The sequence below is a fragment of the Narcine bancroftii genome, chromosome 4 (genome assembly GCF_036971445.1).
Source record: "Narcine bancroftii isolate sNarBan1 chromosome 4, sNarBan1.hap1, whole genome shotgun sequence".
NCBI classification, from domain to species: Eukaryota; Metazoa; Chordata; class Chondrichthyes; order Torpediniformes; family Narcinidae; genus Narcine; species Narcine bancroftii.
Genome location: NC_091472.1, coordinates 4,726,618 through 4,752,549, shown reverse-complemented (window position 1 = coordinate 4,752,549; position 25,932 = coordinate 4,726,618). Strand labels below are relative to the sequence as shown.

The following is a 25,932-nucleotide window of genomic DNA, read 5'->3' as shown; positions in this document are numbered from 1 at the left end:
GTTCTATGTTCTAATCCAGAAAGAGAGACAATACCTTCAAGGGTGGTTTCTTGTCCTTCCAGAGGAAGACTTTGACCATCGTAGTACTCTGCAATCACATTGACAAGGTAGGGGGTCTCTGGCACGAGATCAGTCAGGACTTGAGAAGTTTTGTGTGCGGGAACCCGAATGGATCTGAAATCATGATCTGCTTCCATCCTGTAGCTCAGCAAGTACGACAGTACATCCGGGCCAGCGGCTGTCCAGCTCACTCGGAAACTACGCGAAGTCACTTCAGATGTCCTCAGGTCCTTGGCCGAAGTAAAGGCTGTGGTCAGAGAAAAACAAGCACCAATGATCACCTCTAGGCTTAAATGCTCAAGGTTCAAATCCCCAGTCAGGTTGTGTGATTTCAGTGAGTAAAATGCTGATATTCTCTTACTTCCCCACAATGTTAGTGGTTAGCACCATGCCTCACAGCGCCAGCAACCCAGGTTCAAATCCTACGCTCTCTAAAAGGAGTTTGTACATTCTTCCCATGTCAACATGGGTTTTTCCCCAGGGGCTCCAGTTTCCTCCCACCATTCAATACATAGTGGGGGTTGTAGGTTACTTGGGGTATTGGAGCAGCACAGGCTCATGAGCCAGAAGGGCCTGTAACCATGCTGTACAACTAAATTTAAAATTTAAATGTAAAATTTAAAATTTCCATGGATCTGCTAGCAATGAATACATAATATAATAATGATGTATCACAATTTCTACCTGAATATAGGATAAAACAATTTAACAGGTACCATTTGTTAAAAAAAGAACTGTTTCTGTTAAATTGCATTTTGAGGGAAAAACTTTTTTTTTTTAGAATTAACTCTGAAGAACAAGTGATCGGGAATGTTGACTGACACCCCATTTTGATGAAGCAACATGCAACGTTAAGCAAGTTGTATCTTAGAATTTCTCTGCTATTTTAATGAAAGGTCCCACTACATTCCTTTCAAGTGAAATCATCTGCAAGACACATGAGGAGTGTGAAGGAAACCTCTCCTCCTGCTTGGATGAGTGTGGACTCAACAACCTTCAAGAAGCTCGACAGGACATTGGACTTGACGGGATCCACAGCAGGAATGGCAGAGGGACTCAGCAGGTCAGGCAGCTTCCATGGACAGAAAATCCCGGTCAGCATTTCAGGTCAGGACCCTCTATCGAGATGCTTAAAAGGGTGCGACAACGAGAATTGAAGGGCATCCACTTAGAACAGAGATGCGGAGGAATTTCTTCATTCGGAGGGCGGTGAATCTGTGAAATTTGTTGCCATGAGCGGTTGTGGACGCCGGGTCATTGGGTGCATTTAAGTCAGAGATTGGCAGGATCTTGATTAGCCAGGGTATCGCGGGTTATGGGAGAAGGCCGGGCAGTAGGGCTGAGTGGGAAAATGGATTAAAAGGTGGGGAAGACTCGATGGGCTGAATAGCCTATTTCTGCTCCCATGCAGGGGCGCATCTGTAGAAAAGAGTGCCTATGGTAGAGATGGCCAAGCTTTTACATTTCATGCGTCAAAATAAATGGCGACAAAGAGGTCTCACGAGATCTGTCCTTGGTGGCTGCCATGTTGTATTTGGATTTGGCCTTTTAATAAGTGGAGAGCAAGCAGGCGAATGAAGCAGAAAAGAAAGAGGTGAATGTTCTTTGTATGTTGGGGGGGTGCTGGTTGGTGGGCACTGGCTTGGGAGGGTTGCTGGCTGGTGGTAGTTGGTACTGCCCAGGGGTGCTGGCACCATCAGGGTATGGGGCAGTGAAGGAGACCACCAGGGTTAGAAACTGCTCAGAGGCACCCCCCCCTTCAAGTGGCACCCAGGGCACATTCTATACCTGCCATACCCTTTATAGAGCAGTGGTTCTCAACCTCGGAATCACAAAGAGACCTCGTGCAGGGAAACCTAAAAGTTAATGACCAGGTGGGATTGGTAATGAAGAAAGCGAATGCTATGTTGGCTTCATTTCAAGAGGAATAATGTAGAAGAGTAGAAAAGTGTTAATGAGGCTCTATGGTGAGACCTCATTTGGAGTATCATGTGCAGTTTTGGGCCCTTTATCTTCGAAAGGATGTGATGTTGTTGGAGAGGGTGCAGAGGAGATTGACTAGGATGATTCTTGGAATTCAGGAGCTGGCATATGGGGAACGTTTGGCAGCTCATGGATTGTATTCATTGGAGTAGAGAAGAATGAGAGGGGATCTCGTAGAAACATTTCAAATTTTGCAAGTGGATTTAGACAAGATGTTTCCCTTGGTGGGTAATTCAAGGACAAGAGGGAACAGTCTTAGAATTAGAAGTTATCTATTTAAAGATGAGAAAAAAATCTTCTTTAGTCAGAGGATCATGGATTTGTGGAACTCATTGCCGCATACAGCGGTGGAGGCCCAATCACTGGGAGAGTTTAAGCAGGAGATTGATAAGTATTTGGCAATTGGAACTAGGTGTGAATAGAGTTCAGCTTAGGGTAGAACAGACTCAATGGGCCAAGTGGCCTAATTCATTTCCTTTATCTTGTGATCTCATGATGTAGGATGCCATTAGTGCTCTGTGCTTATAAAGGATTACTTAAGGGGGTATGTGAGTGGGGGAAAAAAGGCTGTGGACCACTGGTATAGAGGAAAGTACAGAAAACAGTGCAAGAGCATCTTTTTCAACCAAAGAGAGGTCTATTTAAGTTCAAGCCAGGAAAGAATTGGTCTTTGAATCTGGAGGTTTGTGTTTAAAATCTTGTGTATCTTCTGCCGAATAGAAGGTGGGGGGCAGTGGTGGGGGGGAAACTGGTCCTTTAACCTGTTGGCATAATTCCCAAAACAACTAGATGCGTGGATGGAGTAGTTGGAGGGGAGGTTAGTTTGTACGATGCCCAGAGCTGTGTTTAGAACAATTTTGTGTTGTTTTGGGCAGACGAGTTTTCTGTACCACCTATCCATCTGTAAAAATCCATAAGAGTCCTCAAGGCAGGGCCAGATTAAGGCCCTAAGCGCAGACCAACAATAGTTTCCCCCTCGACCCTCCCATTGTCTAACTGACAATAAGTGCTGGATGTAAAATAATAGATTAAAAATTCTGCTCTCTTCTAGGCCGGACCCCACAACTATATAAAATATAACCTCCATACATATGGGTTTTTTTTTCCTCATTTATTGTGAGGGCGCGGGGTCCCTTCCTGCAGGGCTTTAGTTCAGCCGCACGATGGTAAATCCGGCACTGGAAAAAAACTGTCATTTTGCTGAATTCCCTCAGCATGACTCAAAACAAGTGACCAAAAAAAAAAAGGGTCTCAGGAGCGTCCACTGACTGAAGTGAACCAAGTTTTCCCATCGTCACTCGATGAGTAATTGAACGGTCTCATTCTGGGCTCACTCACTTCGCTCCCTGATGGCTTTCACTTCCTCCTTGATCCTGAGGCACAGCGTCTGCGTGAGTTTCGTCGACACCCGCTGGAAGGAGTCAAAGTCATCCACTTGGTACACATGGGTGTTCTCGGGGGGTGAGGCGATGGCCACCAGCTCACTGAACACCGCATCCTTGACCCCCACGGCGAAGATCTCCACGCCCATGTCCCGCAGCCTCAAGGCGGGGTTCTTGAAGGCGTCGGAAGACTTGCCGTCCGTGATCAGCACCATTACCTGCGGCACATTGCTTCGGGCGCCCTTCGACTGGATGAAGACACTCTCACGGATGTAGGCCATGGCCTTGCCGGTATTGGTGGAGCCGCCCCTGTAGGGGAAGGTGCGAACAGCTCGCACCACAGCCTGGAGCGACGAGTGTTGGTTGAGGGTGAACTCTGTAAATGGATTCCGGCTGTACTGCACCAGGCCAATCTGGATATGGTTGGGACCAACCTGGAAGGTCTTGACCAGTGTTTCCAGGAAATCTCTCACCTTGGCAAAGTTGCTCAAGCCAATACTGTAGGAACCGTCAACCAGAAGGACAACATCAGCCTGTGTCTTGTCGTCCAGAATACATTCTGCAGGATACAAAGGAGACAAAATTAAGTCACTTTTCAATACAACAGTGATGTCGAGGCTTTATCTGGCCCTGGTGAGACCTCACATGGAGATTGTGAGCAGTTTTAGGCTCCTCATTGAAGAAAGAATGGGCTGACATGGAGAGGGTTCAGAGGACGTTCACAAGGATGATCCCAGGAAATGAGGAGCATTTGACAGTTCTTGGTCTGGACTCATTGGAATTTAGGAGAATGAGGGAGAATCTCACTGAAACATTTTAAATGTTAAATGGCATTGACACAGTCGATGTAGAAAGGTGGGAAGGTCTAGGACAAGAGGGCACTGTGGTGATCTGTAATTACACCACTAGGTCAGCAGGGGTCATCCCGGTGACCTTGTCTATAAAGCAGTCCAGAGCTACAGTCTAGCCTTCCAGGTTCGTCATGCAGAGAGACAAGACGTCTTAGTGTCCATATTAGTTTATTAAAGCCGTCTTATTCTCGGACTGCTGGTGTGGTTATTGTAAGTAAAGGCACGACTTCAGGATTGAAGGGCTGTCCACTTAGATGCGGAGGACTTTCTCCAGCCAGAAGGTGCTAAATTTGTGGAGTTTTTTGCCACAGGCGGTTGTGGAGACCGGTAAATTGGGTGTATTTAAGGCAGAGAGAGAGATAGATTCTTGATTAGCCAGGGCATCAAAGGTTATGGGGAGAAGGCTGGGCAGAGGGGCTGAGTGAGGAAATGGATCAGCTCATGATTGAATGGTGGGACAGACTCAATGGACTGAATGGCCTATTTCTGCTCCTAGCTCTTATATTAACTTGACTATTGAGTGGCACATGACAAGGAAATGTATGTTGCTAGTAGATGCCCAGAACTTCTTACTTGCTGAAGCCACACATGTATGCCAACAACAAGAGTAAAAATTAATTTACCACCAATTCCAAGACAGAAAAAGAGATCACAAGTATCAAAGGATAGACAACTAAGTATTCTCAGTTGAGAAATGCAAAAGTTTGCAGATCCTGTGATTGTAATAAAATCACAGAAATGCTGGAGGAGCTCAGCAGGTCTCGCATTATCCATAGGAGGTAAAGATATTGTAGCATGATCAACAACCATTTGCAGACATGAAACAAGTAGTCAAAGGCTTTATTAACCAGAAGACTCAGACATGCCTCTACATCAGTGATTCTCAACCTTTTTCTTTCCATTCACATCCCACTTTAAGTAATCCCTACTCCATTAGTGCTCTGTGATTAGTAAGGGATTGGTTAAGGTGGGGTGTGGGTGGAAAGTTTGAAAACCACTGTTTTAATCGTCCCTCATTGACTCGTTATGTGCACGGTTTCAGATCTCCAAAGGAAATGGCCCAAAGACAATTTTTCTCAAGGAAAATATTTCAGTAATAATTGGGTCTAGAGCAGTGGTTCTCAACCTTCCCTTCCCACTCACATCCCTGACTAATCACAGAGCACCAATGGCATAGGGATTACTTAAAGTGGGGTGTGAGTGGAAAGAAAAAGGTTGAGGACCACTGCTCCACCTGGTGCAGGCTCACATCCAAGGCAGGTATGAGGGAGCTCTCAACCTTTATTAGGTGATTTTGTGGAGAGGGGCTACAGGTACAGGAGGCGGGCCAGCCTGCCCATCCCAATGAGGACATACCTGGACATGCCTGCAGTACCGCGTTCTACCACAGATATATTACCCAATGATTTCAGGCCTGACCCCTTCAAAGTATGAGCAAAAAGTGGGCTGAATCTTGAATTAAAAGGCTGGGGAGAACCAGAGGACATGGGTTAAGGGTGAAAGGGCGAAAGTCTCAGAGGAACTTCTTCACACAGAGAGTGGCGGGAGTGTAAAACGAGCTGCCAGTTTAGGTGGTGAATTTTAAACATTTTATGGAAATGTGGATGGGAGGGATATGGGGGGATATAGACTGGGTTCAGGTCAGTGGGGCTAGGTAGTAAAATGGTTTGGCAGAGACTAAAGGGACCGAATCAACCAATTTCTGTGCTGTAATGTTCTAAGAATGGCAGGGAAGGGGTACTGACTAAAGGTGTTAATTGGATATGATTAGCGGAAAGGTGAGAATTAATGGGGGCTGTTTATGCCTCTTTGAAAGGTGTGGGAAAAGGAAGCGAGAATGGGCAGAGCTGGGGGAAGGGAGACATAGGGAAAAATGGGGAGGGGAGCTAACAGAAACTGGAGATGTCGATGTTAATGCCATCCAGTTGGAGGGTGCCCATTTGGAGGTTGAGACGCTTTTCCTCCAATTTGCAGGTGGTCTGAGTTTGGCCGTGCATGAGTCTGCTACATAAAGGGCACTGTTTGACCTGCAGATTCTCTCCAGATTCTGTCCTGTTACTCACTCCCGACGCCCCACACAGGGTGAAGCTCCCTCCTCACTGTGCCGTCACACACTCCCGACGCCCCACACAGGATGAAGCCCCCTCCTCAATGTCCCGTCACACACTCCCAATGACCCACACAGGGTGACGACCCTCCTCCCTGTCCTGTCACACAGTCCCGATGCCCCACATAGGGTGAAGCCCCCTCCTCCCTGTCCCATCACACAGTCCCGATGTCCCACACAGGATAAAGCCACCTCCTCCCTGTCCCGTCACACACTCCCGACATCCCACATAGGGTGAAGCCCCCCTCCTCACCATCCCATAACACACCCCTGGGGTCCATTTTGTCTTTACCTGTATGACTGCAGCAAGAAACACTTGCATTGCATCTGTTTATTGTAGTCATGTATTTGACAATAAATTGCACAACCACTCATCCTTTCACAACTGCCTGTCACTGGATCTCATTATTCTGTAATTATTTCCCAGCAGGTTTTGTAAACTACACAGCTTGCTCCAAAGTGAGCACGCGTTGGAACCTGCAAAGCATGGGTGCAAACTCACCGGACCTCTCTTTAACGGGCTTGGTCTTGTCCATAGTGGATACTGGGTCACTGGAAGCCAGCCCTCTCGTGGCAAACACATTCACCTGGTACTGGGTGTCAGGAATGAGGCCTTTGACGACCACTGTCCGAGTAGCTGCATCGACGTTGACATTGTGCTGCTTGATGCCCGCCACCATGGGAACTAGTTGAATCCTGTAGCCAGTGATCTGACTGGGCGATGAGTCCCAAATGATTTTCATGAAGTTTGAGGCAATCTCCAAGACTTGAATGTTAGAAGGTGGATCAATCACTGTGGGTAAAACGCAAGGCGTGGGGTTCAGTTTGGGTTTGGTTGGTTGCCTTTATGAATGATTTATCCATTACATCATGTAAATAAGTCACATCCCAATTGCTCGGTCTGTGTTAATCTGCCAAGTTTGTGCGAGTTGAACTGGCCAAATTAGCGGGTCTATAGCTGGTAATCTGGTGGTGTGAAAGGTCCCAAACAGGCAGGATGAGTAAAAAAAAAAATCAACCAGGATCTGACTCTAGGTAGGGGCAAGTGTCAAAGCCCAGCCAAGTTCACTCATTAATCATTCTAAGGCGGTGTGAAAGGTCTACTCGACTTACTGGGTTACCATTAATGGCATTAGTGGCTGTGTGCTAGCATCAGTCTGACAGTTATACTTCGCAGCCTAGTTGACTGTCGTCCATGTGAAACATAACTGGGCTGTCAGAGTGCCGTCCATAATACGTCACCTGCGACATCACCCCTGGAGGTGGGTTCCCCCTCCCCCTTAAAATCCCAGGGTTCCCAATGAACCAGGTAAATCGTGGTGCAGTGGGAAAGGCTTTCTGGGTGCAGCAGGCCTACTAAATGTACCCGCTTCCTAGGATGGTTGGTAGTGTGAAAAGGGTGCCCATGGCTCCTCTCCACGTCCTATTCCCTTCCCATCGCATCTACTCATTTTGTCCAGGAACGAAACTGCAAGGCATCAGCTGCTTGCCTTTTCTGAGCATCTAACTGGGTCAGCATGGACACGTTGGGCCAAAGAGCTTCGTTCCACAATGAACAGCTCTACGACTCAGTCACTTTCAGGACTGCAAATTCGGCTATCTTGCAGTGACCTCGGCTAGAGTGGCCATGGTTCCCATAAGAATTACAATGGCTATCAATTTTAGGTTTTCAATTTATTTTCTCACGCACTGAGATTCAGGAATGGAGGGGTTTTTTGGGGGGAGAACGTGTAAAAGTCCCTTACAAAGTGCAAGTAAGATTGGGCACAAAAGGACGCATTTGGTATGGAACAAAAGCAGCATTCATTTACTGGTGTGAAGTTCATTCAGGGATCTGATTATAGCAGAAAAGAAACTGTCCTTGAATCTCGGGATATCACACTCAAGAATCTTCTTCCTGATAGGAGGGGGCATAGAGGAAGTTGCCAGGAGGGGATGCGTCTTTTAATACGTTGGCTGCTTTTCCAAGGCTGCAGGAGTTATGGATGAAGTTGGGGGGGGGGGGGGGGTGGGGCGCAGGTGAGTGACGGAGCGGAGGGTGGATGTGTGAATGACGGAGTTGAGGGGTGTGGACAAGTGACAGAGTGTGGGCGAGTGACGGAGCGGGGGCGCGGGTGAGTGATGGAGGGGGGTGGGGTATATATAATTGAGCCGATGGAGGGGAGGGGGCGTGGGTGATGGAGCTGATGGAGGGGAGGGGGCGTGGGTGATGGAGCTGATGGAGGGGAGGGGGCTTGACAGAGGGGAGGGGTTGCGCGACAGAGGGGAGGGGGTGCATGATGGAGGGGAGGGGGTGCGTGACAGAGGGGAGGGGTTGCGATGGAGTTGATGGAGGGGAAGGGGTGCGCAACGGAGGGGAGGGGGTGCGTGACGGAGGAGAGGGGGTATGCAACAAAGGGGAGGGTGCGCACGACGGAGGGGAGGGGTGCACGACGGAGGGAGGGTGCGTGACAGAGGGGAGGGGGTGCGACGAAACTGATGGAGGGGAGGGAGTGCATGACGGAGGGGAGGGGGTGAGCAGTGGAGGGGAGGGGGTGCACGATGGAGGGGAAGGGGAGCATGATGGAGGGGAAGGAGTGCGCGATGGAGGGGAGAGGGTGCATGTCGAGGGGAGGGGGTGCGTGATGGAGGAGGTGCGTGACAGAGGGAAGGGGGTGCACGACAGAGGGGAGAAGGGGTGCGTGTCGGAGGGGGTGCGCGACGGAGGGGTGGGGGAGTGCGACGGAGTTGATGGAGGGGAGGAGGTTGTGTTTGTGTGTGAGCCATATTCACAACCCTGTGCAATTTCTTGTGGTCTTGGGCAGAGCAGTTTCTGTCCAGCGCAGTCACGCACCCTGACAGGATGCGCTCACTGGCGCCCTGGTCGAGATTGTTAAGGAATGCAGGTGGATACTGTGCATGGCCCTGAATGATCTGAATTAATGAGATTCCTAACCATTGGTGGTAGAAGATCTGGGTCACATCCTTTGGAACACCGCAGGAAGTGACAAATGGTCTCAGACCTGAATTGTTGACTCTCTCTACAGACGTCATCTCACCTGTTGAAGAAGAGCAGTGACCAGACCCTGACATTCCCATCACTGGGCACCAGCTTATCAAGTAACAGGCAGGTTTAACTAATAAGGAGCCCAAACCTCCTCCGATCCTCAAACTTTCTGCCATGATTCCATTAGTTATAATTACTGACAAAGAAAGACTTGCTGGCATTTTTAGTCATTCATAAATCCACAAAATTCAAAGAAAATTTGCAAGACAAAGGAAGGCAGGGTTAGCGTAGCGGTTAGTGCTACACTGTTACAGCGCCAGTGATCAGGACCGGGCTTCATATCCCGCACTGTCTGTAAGGAATTTGTACGTTCTCCCCGTGTCTTTGTGGATTTTCCCCGGGGGCTCCGGATTCCTCCAACCATTTGAAACGTACCGTGAATTGAAGGTCAATTGGGTGTAATTGGGTAGCAAGGACTCGTGGGCCAAAATGGTCTGTATGTCTAAAGTTAAAATAAAGATCATAAGACACTGGAGCAGAAATAGGCCATTCAGCATATCAAGTCTGCCCCACCATTTATTCATCAACTGATCCATTTTCCCACTCTGCTCCACTGTCTGGCCTTCTCCCCATAACCCGGGCTAATCAAGAACCTATCCATCTCTACCTTAAATACACCCAATGACCTGCCCTCTACAACTGCCCTTGGCAACCAATTCCACAGATTCACTGCCCTCTGGCTGAAGAAATTCCTCCGCACCTCTGTTCTAAGTGGACGCCCTTCAATCCTGAAGTTGTGCCTTCTTGTCCTATACCAGTAGTTTTCAATGCTTTTTTTCCACTCGTATATCACGATAAATAATCCCTTACTAACCAGAGGTATCATTGCCAGGGCATGTGTGGGAAGACTTGGGTGGATCAGAAAAAGGGAGAAGATACAGTGGAGATGTAAGTTACCTGAAAGTAGATGATTCAGAGTTCATGCTGGTGTTGACCACACAGGTGGAATACAAGGTGCTGACCCTTTGGTTTGCCTTTGGCCTCCCCCAGGTAGTGGCTCAGCCAGGTGGGTGTGGGAATGGGGAAGGAAGTTAGATGCCTGGCAACTGAAAGCTCGAGAACTCCAGGGTGGACAGAGCTCAGGTGCTCAGTCAAACAGTCCCCAAAGTCTGCACCTAGTCTCACCAGTGAGGAAGAGGTCACATCGAGAGCACCGAAGAAAGCAGCTGAGGTGGGAGGAGGGTGCACATGAATCTCACCTGGATGGGCAGTTTAGGTCTCTGGCCAGAAGTGAGGGAGGAGGCTACGAGGACAGGCATGGCTGCAGGGGAAAGTACCACGGCTTGGGGCGAGAAGTGAGTCTCGGAGGGAAGGTGCCCAGTGAAGTGCAGAGCTGGGTGGAGAGGGGAAGATGTGGCTCGTGGCGGGAACCCGTCGGAGCTGGGATTGCTCGCTGAGTTCTTCCAGCCACCCATCTTTGCTCCACGTTCCTCCACAGATGCTGCCTGTCCCTCTGAGATCCTGGAGAAGCTTGCCTTTTTTGCTCCAGATTCTGATTGAATCAGAGATGAGGAGGAATTTCTATAGTGGTGAACGTCTGGAATTTGCTACCACGGTCGGCTGTGGAGGCTGTGATTGGTAGGTAGATGAATAGTCAGGGTATCAAAGGTTATGGGGAGATGGCAGGGGAGTGGGGCTGAGTGAGAGAATGGATTGGCTCATGATGGAATGCCGGAGTAGACTCAATGGGCCAAATGGCCTACTGCTCCATAGTCTTGTGGACAATCAGCAGTGAATGGGAAACAAAGCTTCTGACTTCCAGCATCCGGTTAAAAATATTTACCTTCCTCGCCGCTCACGATTTCACTCAGTTGTTCCTCAACACCGAAGCACACCAGCCCAATGATCTCATTCTGGACCTCCTGAATCTTGTCAAAGTCTGCCACTTTGAAAACGTGCTTCTTTAAAGGATCGGAGCCAATCAGCCTCAGTTCTTTCAAGTCTGCTCCCTTTATACCTGAGGAGGGGAAAAGCAAACGAGAGTGAAATGGATAAATTTCAACAGAGGTGTGGTGGAAAGGGTGCTGTCCGGCTGCATCGTGGTCTGGTGGTGGAAGGCCATCACTCCTGAGCGCAAAGCCCTCCAAAAAGTAGTGGATGCAGCCCAGGACATCACAGACGAAACCCTTCCCACCGTGAAGATCTTCTACAGGGAACGCTGCCGTCGGAGAGGAGCAGCGATCCTCAATGACCCACACCACCCAGCATCTGCTCTGTTCTCGTTGCTACCATCAGGAAAGAGGTTTAGATGCCCCAAGACTCGCACCACCAGGTTCAGGAGCAACTGCTACCATCAGACTCCTCAACGACAAACTCAATCAGGGGCTCGTTTAAGGACTTTATTGGTTTTTTTCATTCTCTCTGTATTGCACAGTTTATTTACATTCATTATCTGTTAACAGTCCTTTGTTTACATGTGTAAGTTGTGTATAGTCTTTTTTGCACTATCAATTAGTGGTAATTTTGCTGGGACCTCAGGAAAATGAATCTCAGGGTTATATGTGATGTCCCGTATGTTCTCTGACAATAAATCTGAAATCTGACAAAAACAAAAGTCCCATGTGTGAGATTTATGGGTCTGCATCCATGGGTACACAAGCCTGCAATGAACCTTATTATTCCAAGTAGGACCACCTTATTGTGTTAAATAACCTCTTCAGTTTGTTACCGTGCTGGCTGTAAGGAGTTTATGCATTCTTCCCATGTCTAAGAGGGTCCCTCAGGGTGCTCCGGTTTCCTCCCATCTCCAAAAATGCACGGGGGTGCAATTGGGTGACATGGGCTCGTGGGCCTGTCACCGTCCTGCAGGTTTAAGTTTACATTTAAAAAAAAGACTCAATCTGATTTTGTAAGCCAAATTTTTGGAGATGAGAGTTCTTTGTTATATGCAAAAGCGTGGGCTGCTGGAGACTGGCTCATGGGAACCAGGATTCGAGAGAGTGCTGAGGGCAAGAAGGACTCCCAAAGGGCCTTGGGTGCTGAAGGCTTCTTGATCGTGTGGATCTGGAGTTCGGGTTGCCGGATTGGCCAAACCTATCCACCAACGATGCAATAGCCCGACCCTCCACTCTGCCCTGACCTCCTATGCCAGGCTGTTGTTCATTGACTTCAGCTCGGCGTTCAACAGGATCATACCTCAGAGGCTGGTGGATAAATAATCCTAACTAGGATTTGGTCACCCTCACTGCAACTGTACCTCTTACACTGAAAGACCACAGTCTGCCTGGGTTGAAAGCAAACCCTCGACCCCCCCCCCCCATCACTGATGCACCACAGTAGCTGCGTGTTCACCCCGCTACTGTTCACGCTGCTAAACTCACGACTGTACCGCCAGGTTGGGTTCAAACAGAATCATCAAGTTGGCAGATGGCACGATGGTAGACGGCCTCATCAGCTGACAAAGCGGAGGTGGAAAGGCTGGTTCACTAGTGCAAGAGCAACCTGAGTCTCAACATGGACAAGACAAAGGAGATGACTGTAGACTTCAGGAGCTCCCCACTACTTATCAATGGCTCCATTATAGAGCAGTGGGGAGCACAGAGTTCCTTGGTGTCCATATAATGGATGGCCCACAACATCCCCTCATTAGTCAGGAAGGCACAGCTGTGCCTATATTTCCTAAGAACTTTTGAGGTGGGCAAGGCTACCAACCCCCATCCTAACAATGTTCGACAGGGGCATAGTAGAGAGCATCTGGCTGGCTGCATCGTACTGTGATGTGGTAGCTGCAAAATATCAGGTCAGAGGTCAGTACGGAGGGTGGTTAAAACTGCTGAGATCCCTTCTCTCTATCGATGACGTCTGCAGGGACCGATGCTTAAAGAGGCCTCAGAGAATCACTGAGGATGCTTACCATCCAGCCCACCATATCTTTGAGCCACCACCTTCAAGGAAGAGGTACAGGGGCATAAAAAAAACCAGGACTGCCAGGCTGGGAAACAACTTCTTCCCACAGGCAGTGAGACCATTGAACATTCCTGGAAACCCGTAATTCATTTTGATGTATTTTTTTGGGTCGCTATGTCTGTCATTTGTGTGAAAGGTGTACTGTGTGTCTCTGTGTGTGTGTGTGTGTGTGTGTGTGTGTGTGTGTGTGTGTGTGTGTGTGTGTGTGTGTGTGTGTGTGTGTGTGTGTGTGTGTGTGTGTGTGTGTGTGTGTGTGTGTGTGCACTGTGGTCTGGAGATGGGCTGTTTCACACTGTGGAAATGTACAATCGGAGGACAATAAACTTGAACTTGAAGTGGTGCCGGGTACGGGGAAACAGATACATCGTGCGGGAATAGAAAAAGACAGTGAAAGGGCCTCATCTTGTAGCAGTGCGAGATCTATTCAAGAGACTGTCAAGAGCAGGAAGGAATCTTCCCTTAAATCTGGAGGGATGTGTCCTCAAGGGCATGGTATCTTCTGCGTGACGGAAGGGGAGGAGTGAGGGTGACCAGGGTGAGATAAAGAATAACACAAATACTCGTGTAATCATCGATCCCATGTAATAGTCGACCCTCTTCCCCCCTCCACCTTTTTGACCCAATAATTGGGTGTTTTCGTATGACCGGTTTAAAAGTCAACCCTCCCCTATTTTTGGCCCCGACCACCCACCCATCCGAACTCCGGATGACCCTTGCCACGGCCACCCGCCCACCAGGGTTCCCGATGCCCCAGCCGTCCTCCCTCCGAGTGCCCGGCCGCAGATCCTCCGCCCCCCCCACCCGGCTGCCCGCCCATCCGAATTCCCGATGCTCTGGCCACCCGGTCCCGGCCATCCAAGCTCCTGAGGCCATGAACAATGTAGATACTTACCAAGGTCAAAAGTTTGACCAGTGTAAAAGTCGAAAAATGTGGACAAAAAAATCGATCAATGACATGAGTATATTTCAATGGTATAATATCAGAATACTTAAAATGTTTATCAGCTGACAGGAATTTTTTGGAAATGTTCACGCCATTGTAAGGTACATTCAAACAATTCACAAACACTGCAGAAGTGAGATAGAAGAAGTGAAGGAGCTGCTCCTTGGTAGTTTAGGGAAAGAACTGTAGAAGGGAAAAAATGTAGATTGTCCCAGGACCAGAATAAACAGGAGAAAACCATGAGGAAGAAACAATCCCAATGGCAGAGAGAAAGAGCGAGAGAGAGCGAAAGAGCGAAAGAGTCCTGGGGCAATCATGAAGAGATGAAGAGGCTTCACATGAGAAGAAAACCACGCATCTATAGTTTGACCAGATGTGCAAGAGAAATGCATGGCAGGGGTTCTCCCCAGATGTGGGGAAAGCATTCAAGTCTTGCATAGACTTGGACATTATAAATAAATGCCAAAGAGAGCAGAGGGTCTTGGATATATAAGTTTGGATGTGAGATTGAATATATATCTTGGCTTATTTATATTGGCCAGCAATGAAAAATACATTGCAAAACTTTTCCACAGGTTACTCAATCCATCTTGGTTTGAGTTTGTGGAGGGAATAAAGCTGATGGATCTTTCTTCTGCGCCCATGAATAATGCGAGTTTTGATTTTATTCCTGACGGGACACTTGGCGTCGTTTCCAAGGCCAGCAATTATTTCTCAAACCTAATAGTCTTTGAGAGCCACTGTAACTTCTCTCTCAACGCTTGCAAGTTCAGGTTTAAGCCCCTGTGAGTAAAAACACACCAAAATGCTGGAGGCATCCATAAAAAGCAAAGAGATATTGCCAACGCTTCGGGCCTGAGCCTTTCTGCAATGAGCCAGAAGTAGGAAATCTCAGAATTCGGACAGTGCCGGCTGGGGGAGGAATCCAGACCAACACAAGGTGTTCATTGGATATGATAAGGGGAGCAGTGAGAATTGATCATGTCCGTGCGAAAGGAGACAGGGAAGGGAGAGACAGACCAGGAGGAAAGTGACAGGGGGAAAAAATGAGGTTGAATGGGGGGGGTGGGGGGGCGATTACTGAAAGCCAGTGAAGTTAATATTAAGACCATCTGATTGCAGGGTGCCCAGATGGAAGATGAGGTGTTGTTTCTCCAATTTGCGAGTGGTCTCAATCTGGCAGTTTGTGAGACATGTCAGCAAGGGAATGGGAGGGAGAATTGAAAGGGGCAGCCACTGGGAGATCCACACTATTGTGGCGGGATAGAGCCGAGGTGCTCAATGAAGCGATCTCCCAGACGGCACCCAGTCTCTCCGATGTAGAGGAGACCACAGCAGGAGCACCCAATGACCCTGTGAGCTGAGCACTTTTTGGTTAAATGGGAAAGGATTTAGCTTGAAAGTAACATACCCAGGGTAAATATTTCAACCCCAATGTTGCGAAGGGCTTCTGCACTTTCTGTAACTGGGTCCTGAGACTTCCCGTCCGTGATAATTATTGCAATCTTCGGGTATGACTTCCTTGCTCCAGCACTTTCATGAAAGATGTTCTTCACCAGGTAATTGATGGCCTCACCTTTATGGAGAAAAGAAACCAATTTCAGTTCCTTCACAGAACATCGAACACAACAGCACAGTGCAAGCCCTTTGGCCCTAACAATGACAGTATCTGAAGGTTAATCACTTTCCCCTTTGAGAGGTTAAAGGCTTCTGGCCCCTCTAATTATTCTTTGTAAGAAACAGGAGCAGGAGGCGGTCACCCGGCCGGTTGAGCCTGTTCTGCCATCCTCTCATGGCTGACTTGGGTGCAGACTCAGCTCTGCCAACCCTCCTGTTCCCAATAACACTTAATTCCTCTCCAATTCCAAAATCTGTCTATGTCTTAAATGAGGCAGCCTCTACTGCTTCCTTGGGCAGAGAATTCCACATATTAACTTCTCTCTGGGCGAAGCAGTTTCTCCCCATCTCCATCCTAAATCTACTCCCCCCTCATCTTGAGGCAAAGTCCCCATGTTCTATTCTGGCCTGTCAGTGGAAACAACCTCCCCGTTTCCATCTCATCCATTTCTTTCATAATTTTTATACATTTCGATAAGATCCACCCTCATCTTCCTGGATTCCAGCAAGCATCGTCCTGGGGACTCACTCTCTCCTCAAACCTGTCCTCAACGATGGGGTCAGAAGTGGCGATGGTAAGAAACTTCCAAGTTCCTGGTGAATCAACATCTCTGAAGCAATCATGAAGAAGACTCGCCAGTGGCTATACTTCATGAGGAGTTTGAGGAGATTTGGTACGTCACCTAAGACTCTTGCAAACTTCTCCAGGTGTTCTGACTGGTCACATCACTCTCTGGTATGGAGCTGCCAACACACAGGACAGGAAAAGGCTACAGAGGGTTTTGACCTGGGCCAGCCCCATCACAGGCATGAGTCACTCCATAAAGGACATTGACAAGAGGCGGTTGCCTCAAGAAAGCTGCATCTATCTTCAAGGACCCCCCACCACCCAGGCCATGCCCTCTTCACTCTGCTACCATCAGGAAGGAGGTACAAATGCCTGAAGACACACACTCAATGTTACAAAAACAGCTTCTGCCCCTCCGCGGACAATGGACCACAGACACTACCTCATTTTTTTGCACTGGTTATTTACGGAATTGCAATTTATAATGACTTTTTACACCTTGTTCTGCACCTTTCATGGGGTAAAACTACAAATTCCGTGACATATGTTCATGACAATAAACCTGATGCTGAAGGCTGATTCTCTCATCTCTGTACTCCACTGTTTTCAAAACCCAATTTAAAATATATCTGAAGCGAACATGAATGATATTTTTACCAGTCATGGTGTTGCCTCCTTTGTAGGGAAGATTGGTGATTGCGCTGAGCAGCTCCTCTTTCCGGCTGTATCGATTCAAATCAAATTCTGTCCGCGTGTCCGAACTGTACTGGACGATGCCAACTCTCGTCTTGTCATCGCCGATCTCAAACGCCGATACCATGGAGTAGATAAACTCTCTGATTTTGTTGAAGTTTGCTCTCCCCACACTCCATGACCCGTCAACCAGGAAAACCAAATCGGCCACGGCAGTAGCTGAACACCCTGAAAGGGCAAACAGAGGCAAGCATGAAGTGGAACAACATCCACAACACAGTAAACACCCACAGGGGAGTCAGAAGTGGGTGGAACAGTGTAAATTGCCCCAGGTCTGAAGGCGAGTGGCAGAATCTGGGGGCAGTTGTTGAAAAGGAGTGTCACGGTTAGCGCAACGCCATTGCAACATCGGCGATCGGGGCTGGGGTTTGAATCCCGTACTGTCTGTGAGGAGTTTGTACGAACTCCCAGTGTCTGCGTGGGTTTCCCCGGGGCTTCCGGTTTCCTCCCACTTTTCAAAACGTACCGGGGGGGGGTGAGCGTAGTAGGTCAATTGGGTGTAATTTCGTGGGCCGAAATGGCATGTTACTGCGCTGCATGTCTAAATTTAAAATTGACCTATAACAGCATTCCTAACAGGGTGGAGGAACAGAGGGACATTGGTGACAAGGTCCCTGGATCCCTCAAGGTTGCCAAGCAAGTTGACAGGGTGGTTAAGAAGGCAGATGATTTGCTGGCCTTCATTAGTCAGGGGATTGTGTTCAAGAGCTGTGAAGCAATGTTGTAGCTCTATAAAACTCCGGTGAGACCACGGTTTGAATGTTGTGATCAGTTCTGCTCACCTCATGACAGGAAGGATGTGGAAACTTTGGAGAGGGTGCATGGGAGATTTACCAGGAGAATTGTCCGGCTTGCCAACCCAATGGTAATTTCTCCGGCCTCCCAGTCGAAGCTTTTCACAGACAGAGCAGCTACCTGTATCCCCACCGTCCTCATCTAGCCACCCATTACCCAGGTCTTCATTGACCTGCACTGTCTTTGGTCTGATAGCTCCATTTCAAAACTGTTTTCAAGTCTCTGCCCTCACATGATGACCCAACCGTATAAATATTTCCCCCCCTGCACTCATCCAACCTGGTCTTGAGGTCATCTTTGGTTTACTCCACTCGGTAATCAGTGGCTGTGATGTCTGCAGTGAGCATTCTCTCACCCAATGACCTCATCCATCACCGTGACCACCCTTTTGGTCACCTCTCCTAATGATGCTCATGTCCTTGTGATGTGACGGTAATTTTCCATGTCTCATCTTTTATCATTCAGTCCATGTTGCAGATATTCCTGCCGGGTTCTGCTCACCACCAAGATATCGTCTAATTAGATGAAGGTGCCGTCCAGGTCTCGGCCCACCGCGTCCATCAGTCGCTGCATTCTTGAGCCCAAATGGCATCCTCAGGAACTCTTAATAGCCCAAATGGAGTGATGATGGCCGTCTTGGGGATCTCGTCAGGGTGCACCACGATTTGGTGGTACCCTCGCACCAAGTCCATTTTGGAAAAGATCGTCGCTCCGTGAAGGTTTGCCGCAAAGTCCTGGATATGCGGCACAGGGTAACAATCTGGAGTGATGGTCTCATTAAGCCGACATAGAAGCCCATGGACTATCCGACCACCGAACAATGCCTAACTCCACAAGCTTGCGGAACTCCTCCATGGCCAGTTGGAGCTTCTCCAGGGGGAGTCGTCTTGACCTTGCATGGAGAGGTGGACTCTTGGTAAGGATGTGATGCATGACGTCATGTCGGGGCTCCTCCACCATGAACTGAGGGGAAAGGATTTCCAGGAACTCGGCCAGCACCTTGGACAACTCATCCAACCGAAGACTAACGCACGTGCACAGGAATCAAGATGTAATTGTTAGAAGGTTACAATCCCTGGGGTTAGGTGGGAGAAAGTGTTCGGCATGGACTAGAAGGGCCAAGTTGGCCTGTTTCTGTGCTTTAATTGTTATATGGTTATATGTTATATTATTGCTACCTCACAGGGCAATACCTATCCCTCCATTAATATTCCCTGTAAACTATTCTACTTACATTTCCATAACCTCTCCTCAAATCCTGCCTCTCACCTACACACTGGAGGCAATTTACAGGGGCCAATTAACCGAGAGAGATAGACAGACATAGATACACAGAGACAGACACAGAGAGATAGAGATAGAATGAGAGAGAGAAAGAGAGAGAGAGAGAGAGAGATCACACAAAACTGCTGGAGAAACTCAGCAAGTAACCCAGTGCTGTTTATGCAGGAAGGATAAAGATACATAACCAACATGTGGGGCCTGAGCCCTTCATCAATGTATGAATAAAAAGCAGACAGGCGCCTGAACAAAATAGACAAGAGGTCATAGGTGGATGTGGGTGGGAGGGCACAAGAGAAAACAGCTGAGGAGTGATAGGGGAGGATATAGTTCTGTGAGGGAAGGGGGTGGAGGACTGGAGGATAGGAGACAGAAGAGTGGCCTAACAGAAACCGGAGAAGTCGATGTTAATGCCATCCGGTGGGAGCGTGCCAAGATGTTGCTCCTCCAATTTAAGGGTGGCCTCAGTTTGGCAGTGCATAAGGCCATTGACCCAGGGGGTGGAGTGTGGAATTAAAGTGATTGGCCGCCAGGAGATGCCCGCCATACTTTGTTATATAAAAGGTGCCACATAAATCCGATTATTATTTTATCAATATTTGCAAGTGTAGGGAAGGCACATCAGAACAGACAAAGACCAATTAATTTCATCATACTTACGTTGAGAAAGATCGTCGATATTTCCCGGCCGGCTTGTTGGCGTGCGACCTGACTGAACTAAGAAGGAAATGTCAATGCATCAATATATTTTAGTCGTCTAGCTGCCCATGTAGCACCCATAGTGCAGTGCGCTTGAAGGAAATGGGCGAAGTGCTAAGAAAAGAATTGAATCCATCTGCCAGTCAGTAGCTACATTTTTTCTATGTTCAACGTGAAAGGTTTATTTGGGACGAGGAGCTCCCACAAAGGATGTGAGGAAGGCTTTGAAAGCCTGGAGAGGGATGTAGACCAGCCAGAAAGATGGGCTGCAAAACGGCAGGTGGAATTTAATGCAGACGAGTGGGAGGTGTGGCATTTTGGAAGGACAAACCGAGAAAGGACGTACTACTGCAAATGGTCGGGCACTGAGGAGTGGGGTAGAATAGAGGGATCTGGCAATAATTCCCTGAAAGTGGTGTCACAGGTGGACAGGGTTGTGAAGAGAGCTTTTGGCATCTTGGCCTTCATAAATCAAAGTATTGAGTCCAGGAGTTGGGATGTTATGGTAAAATTGTATAAGACATTGGTGAGGCCAGATTTGGAGTGTATTCTGCAGTTTTGATCACCAAACTACAGGAAAGATATCAATAAGGTAGAAAGAATGCAGAGAAGATTTACTAGGATGTGGCCAGGACTTGAGGAACTGAGTTATGGGGAGAGGTTAGGACTTCATTTCCTGGAGCGTAGAAAAATGAGAGGAGATTTGATAGAGGTATTTAAAATTATGAGGGGTGTAGACAGAGTAAATCCAAGTAGGCTGTTTCCAGAGGTGGAGATAAAAACTAGAGGATGTGGGTTAAGGGGGCGAAAAGGGAGATGTTTATGGTGAACGTAAGGGGGAATTTCTTCACACAGAGAGTAGTGAGAGTGTGGGACGAGATGCCAGCTGAATGCGGCCTCAATTTTGACACTGATGGATGGGAATGGTATAAAGGAAAAGGTTCCATTATTGTCACGGATACTACGTTTCAAATGTAACATACATGAAATTCTTTAACTTTTGTCCAGACAGAGAGTCACCACTTTGTCCAGTGCCCTCACTGAAACCTACAGCACCTGGTGTTCTGAGGTGGTCTCCCCTCCAAGTACTGTCCAGTCCTGAGCCTGATTAGCTTCTGAATCTCAGGCGTACGCAGGCTAATGTGGTGCTGTTAGGCAGGTACGGACTGGGTACAGGTCAGTGGGACTCACAAAATAATAGTTCATCACAATTTAGGAGGGCTGAAGCGCCTGTTTCCGTGCTAAGGTAGTCTATAGTTCTAAATGTAACTAGCATAGATGAGGATTTGAGACCCAGGGGCCAATCAAACATGTCGAATCAAGTAGCCTCCTGAGCCTACCGTGTAAACTGATGAGATTTCAACACACTTATGACAGAGCTGAATGTAACTTAGCAGGTCAAGCAAGGTCAGAGGGAGGAAAAGAATGATCCACGTTTCGGGCTGGAGCCTATATTTAAGCAGCTGAATCACATTTCCAGATGGAAGGGGCGTGAAGGGTGTGGGGGGAAGGGGCAGGAAGATGGTGTTGAGATTGATCAGCCATCCTTGCACTGAGTGGCAGGGAATGGTCAAAGGTAATGAGGAGCCTACACTGCCCATATTCTCCACGTGGGGCGCAATACTAATGGCGATGACCTTCCTCAAACTAACGTGAGAGGACACATCACAGAGCATTGTACCAGGATCTGATCTCAAAGCCATGTCCAATTAACTTCCGTTCCTCTCTGCTGATGGGGTGCACACGCACGTGTTCTGAAAGGTGTTATCGACACGCAGCGAGAGATTTTTCGGCAATGATGCCACAAGGCATCCCGGAGATACAGTCCCTACTTACTCATGATTGTTCCATAGACTGGGACACTCTCGGATGAACCATCAAAGGCAACCAGCATAACCCTGTATTCTACGTCAGGAACGAGGTCTTTTAATGTTGTTTTACTTGCACCTTTGGGCAACACACTTTCTTTCACAGCTTCCCCTGGAGTGGAGTGGATGGGTAAAAACAATGAGTCAACACATTTTAGAATAAAGCATCCCACAAATGCAACCTGAATTCTGAGGAACACATGACACTTTATCCTCTAAATTTAGACACACAGCACGGCCACCAGAAGAGGGCACAGCTTCAGGATTGGAGGGCGCCTGTTTAAAAACAGAGATGCAGAAGAATTTCTTCAGCCAGAGGGCGGTGAACCTCTGGGATTTGCTACCATGGGTGGCTGTGGTCATTGGATGTATTTAAGGTGGCTATTGATGGGCATCTGAATAGTCAGGGTATCAAAGGCTATGGGGAGGAGGCCGGGGAGTGGGAAAATGGAAGTCAAGCACAAAAGTCAGCGGACACCGTGGTTGAAGTAAAAGCACAATTCTAAGTAAACTCAGAAGGTCAAACAGTGTCCTTTATATAGCAAAGAAAGAGAATTGATCAGCTCATGATGGATCCGTGGAGCAGACTCGATGGGCTGAATGGCCTACTTCTGCTCCTATATCTTATGGTCTTATGGTAAATAGGCCCTTCCTGCCCACGAGCCCTAGCCGCCCAAATATCCTAACCACTGTACATTTTGGAGGGTGGGATGAAAGAAAGGTACAAAGAGGAAATTGTATTGTCATGTGACACCATTTCCCCCTGCCTAGTCGGAGGACAAACCAGCTGCCAATCAAGGTTTGGTTCCACCCCACCCATTAGTGCACACCTTGCCATTGGTACCATGTAAATTACCTGGACTAGGCTCTCCAGCTTGTCTGTACTTGGCCTTGGGCCATTGGCTGCTGTAATTGGATTAACCCTCCCGGCACAGAACCATTTGATCCTACTATCAACCTGCGCTGGACCCTCCAGCACTATAAAGGTGCCATGTGTTCTTTGTTCTCTCTCTTTGCCAGCTTGGGACCAGGCCTAGAAACGTGGAAGGGCACTGGAGAAACTGTTGGTAAGATGTGCACTGTTAAAATGGTAGGGAGCGGGCCTGCACTGAGTCGAGGGGGGGGGGGGTGGGACATCGTAGTGATTTTTCCCTGATCATTGCGTGTACCAGTTCATTGTGTGCGTGTACATGTATTGTGTTCCCTCGCTATTTTCCCCACGTTCATTATTAATTGTCCGCTGTCACTTTCCCAGGGCAGCTGTGTGCGAGTTCTGCATCAGTTACCCTTTCCCACACTTGACTTCAGTAAATAAAATCCTTCCCCATCAAAACTATGTTCAGAGTCCTTGCCCTTTGAAACCTTCCAAACCAGTTTCCTCGCTCACACCATGAACCCACGAAAACTCGGGGAAGAACATGCAAACTCCTTGCAGAATTGAATCCTCAGCAATGAACTCTGTGATTGTGTTGCACTTAACCACAATATTAACTGCATTAAGCTTTGCTGAGTAATTTTATCTGGATGTTGGTAAAACTAATGGGATAAAAATTTCTCACCCATGTTCTCAACTGAGCAAAGTACAAACTGATAGAATGACAAGGTGTTAACTGATTATGACTTTTCAAGAGGCTGAATTGGGTTAAAATTACCTGAGTTCTCAACATGAACAGTTTGACAATTACTGAAGATGGATGGATTACAGTCCTACCACATGGGCTCGCTCCATTGGGAGAGGTGGCAAGGCCAATGTTCTCCTGATGGGCCTCCCTTGCACAGGAGAAGAAAATTTGAGGGCCAGTTCCATATGACTCACCAGAAGCAAGTGGCCAACACCAGCCCATGTCGGTCCCCAGGCCTTGTGAGCAGATGGGAGAATGCCCAGGCTGGCTTGAGCTGGGGGTTGCCTGGGAGTCAGGTCACAGGAGAAGCACGTGTCTGAACTAAAGGTAAAAGGCAGGTGATGGAAAACTATAGAAACCATGCAAACTGCTGGAGGAAATCAACGGGTCAAGTAGTGTCAGTGGGGGATAAAGAACGGTCGACATTTCGGGCCCAGAACTCTTCATCAAGTCTGCTCAGCATATAAAAAACTGATGTTCAAGGTGAAGAATAGAATCTAAGAGCAGGGATGTGATGTTGGGCTTTATAAGACACTGGTGAGGCCTCACGGGGAGAATTGTGAGCAGTTTTGAGCTCCTCGTTTAAGAAAGGATGTGTTGACGTTGGAGAGGGTTCAGAGGAGGTTCACAAGGAAGATTCTGGGAATCAAAGGGTGACAAAAGGAGCATTTGACAGCTCTTGGCTTTTTCTCATTGGCATTTAGGAGAATTAGGGGGGGAACTTGTTGAAACACTTTGAATGTTGAAAGGACTGGACAGAGTAAATGTAGAAAGGTTGTTTCCCACGTGGGAGAGGTTGGGACAAGAGGGCACAACTTCAGGTTTGAAGGGGCGTCTGCTTAGAACAGAGATGCGGAGGAATTTCTTCAACCAGAAGGTAGAAAACCTGTGGAATCTGCTGCCACAGGCGGTGGTGGAGGCCGGGTGATTGGGTGCAGTTAAGGTAGAGATTGATTTGGCCAGGGCATCAAAGGTTGTGGGGAGAAGGCCAGGCAGTGGGGCTGTGTGGGGAAATGAATCAGATCTCGATGAAATGGCGGGGTAGACTTGATGGGCTGAATGGCCTATTTCTTGTGGCCTTATGGAATCCAACGCTAATATTGAGAGAGTAAACATGGAAGGGTGAGATTCAAAGAACAAATGAGCTTCTCTCATTTTTTTTTAAAGTGTCAGTGAATGCATTTCACGCTGAAAGCTTTCAGATCTATTTTTTTTGCAATTGCAGTGGAAAGAGTAACATCTGGAATAGATTACTACCTTCCCTCATTTCCACCCCCAACCAACACTGCAGTCTAGTGCTGTAAGGAATATGCTTGATGAAGAAGGATGATGGAATTCTGCCGAAATTCCATTACTTTTCCCTGCTCGCACAGTTCACCTTGGAGGCCACATGTAAAGCAGCTCAAAAAGAAGCAGGTCCCTCGGTACATGACAGATTTCACATTAGCCGCCATGAGCAGGATATGGCCGGCAAAGTTTTTCCAGAGGACGATCATTGCGGAGATCAGTCTAGACACTGGCAGTCCGAGCTCCGCTGATGGCTGTTACAGGCTCCAAAGCGAATGATGGATTTGGCGCCTTCCCTCTCACCCCTAAACCCCCCCCCCCCCCTTGCCCTCACCTCACACTGGACTATGCCACTGAGGGTTGAAAGCTCACTCGGTGTTTGGAGAGCAAGGTGTGCAATCCTCCCTGTTTCAAAGGTGTTGCCGATTTCTTCCCTGAGGGGAACATTCATTCCTTCATCTTTTTCCCACTGAGGGCAGGTGAGATACAAACCAGAGGACATGGGCTAAGAGTGAAAGGGGAAAGGTTTAGGGGGAACTTCTTTACACGGCAAGTGGTGGGAGTGTGGAACGATGCTGCCAGCTGAGGTGGTGAATGTGGGTTCAATTTTAACATTGAAGAATTTGCACAGGTACATGGATGGAGAGGTATGGAGGGCTATGGATTAGGTGCAGGTCAGTGGGACGAGGCACAGACGAGAAGGGCCGAAGGGGCCTGTTTCTGCACTGTGTAGTGTTCTTTGATTCCATGGTTCATTGGAGGAAGGGAATCTCATCTCAGGTTTTGGAGCCTGGCTATGATACAACTTTAGACTGGCACTCACCACCTTTTCTATCTACCTGCCCCCACATGCGTCTGGTAACGACTGCAAAGCAGAAAGTGCTGGGACTTTTCTCTTTGGAGCATAGAAGGATGAGAGGAGACTTGATAGAGGTCTACAGGATTATGAGAGGCAAAGATTAGGTGGGCAACCAGCGCCCGTTTCCCGGGGAGGGAATAGCAAACACCAGAGGATATGTGTACAAAGTGAAGGGAGGGAAGTTTAGGGGAGACTTCAGGGGTAAGTTTTTTTTAAAATCATGGAGTGTTGGGGTTCCAGAATGAGTGAAAACACAAAAGTCTGCAGATGCTATGATTGAAATAAAAACACACAAAAATGATGGA

The 25,932-nt window shown here is 48.1% G+C and overlaps 1 protein-coding gene across 2 annotated transcripts in view; it reads right to left on the bottom strand.

Moving 5' to 3' along the window:
* The window catches only part of col12a1a (collagen, type XII, alpha 1a), a 363,032-nt gene that overhangs the window by 311,465 nt on the left and 25,635 nt on the right, over window positions 1-25,932 (bottom strand). For both annotated transcript variants that reach the window (XM_069930690.1, XM_069930692.1), the window contains exons 4-11: window positions 21,828-21,971; window positions 19,953-20,009; window positions 17,121-17,384; window positions 15,690-15,854; window positions 11,213-11,386; window positions 6,886-7,176; window positions 3,382-3,984; window positions 35-307 (exon numbers count right to left, since the gene is read on the bottom strand). In XM_069930690.1, coding sequence (XP_069786791.1) covers window positions 35-307; window positions 3,382-3,984; window positions 6,886-7,176; window positions 11,213-11,386; window positions 15,690-15,854; window positions 17,121-17,384; window positions 19,953-20,009; window positions 21,828-21,971 — 1,971 coding nt within the window. The remainder of the gene's footprint in view (window positions 1-34; window positions 308-3,381; window positions 3,985-6,885; window positions 7,177-11,212; window positions 11,387-15,689; window positions 15,855-17,120; window positions 17,385-19,952; window positions 20,010-21,827; window positions 21,972-25,932) is intronic.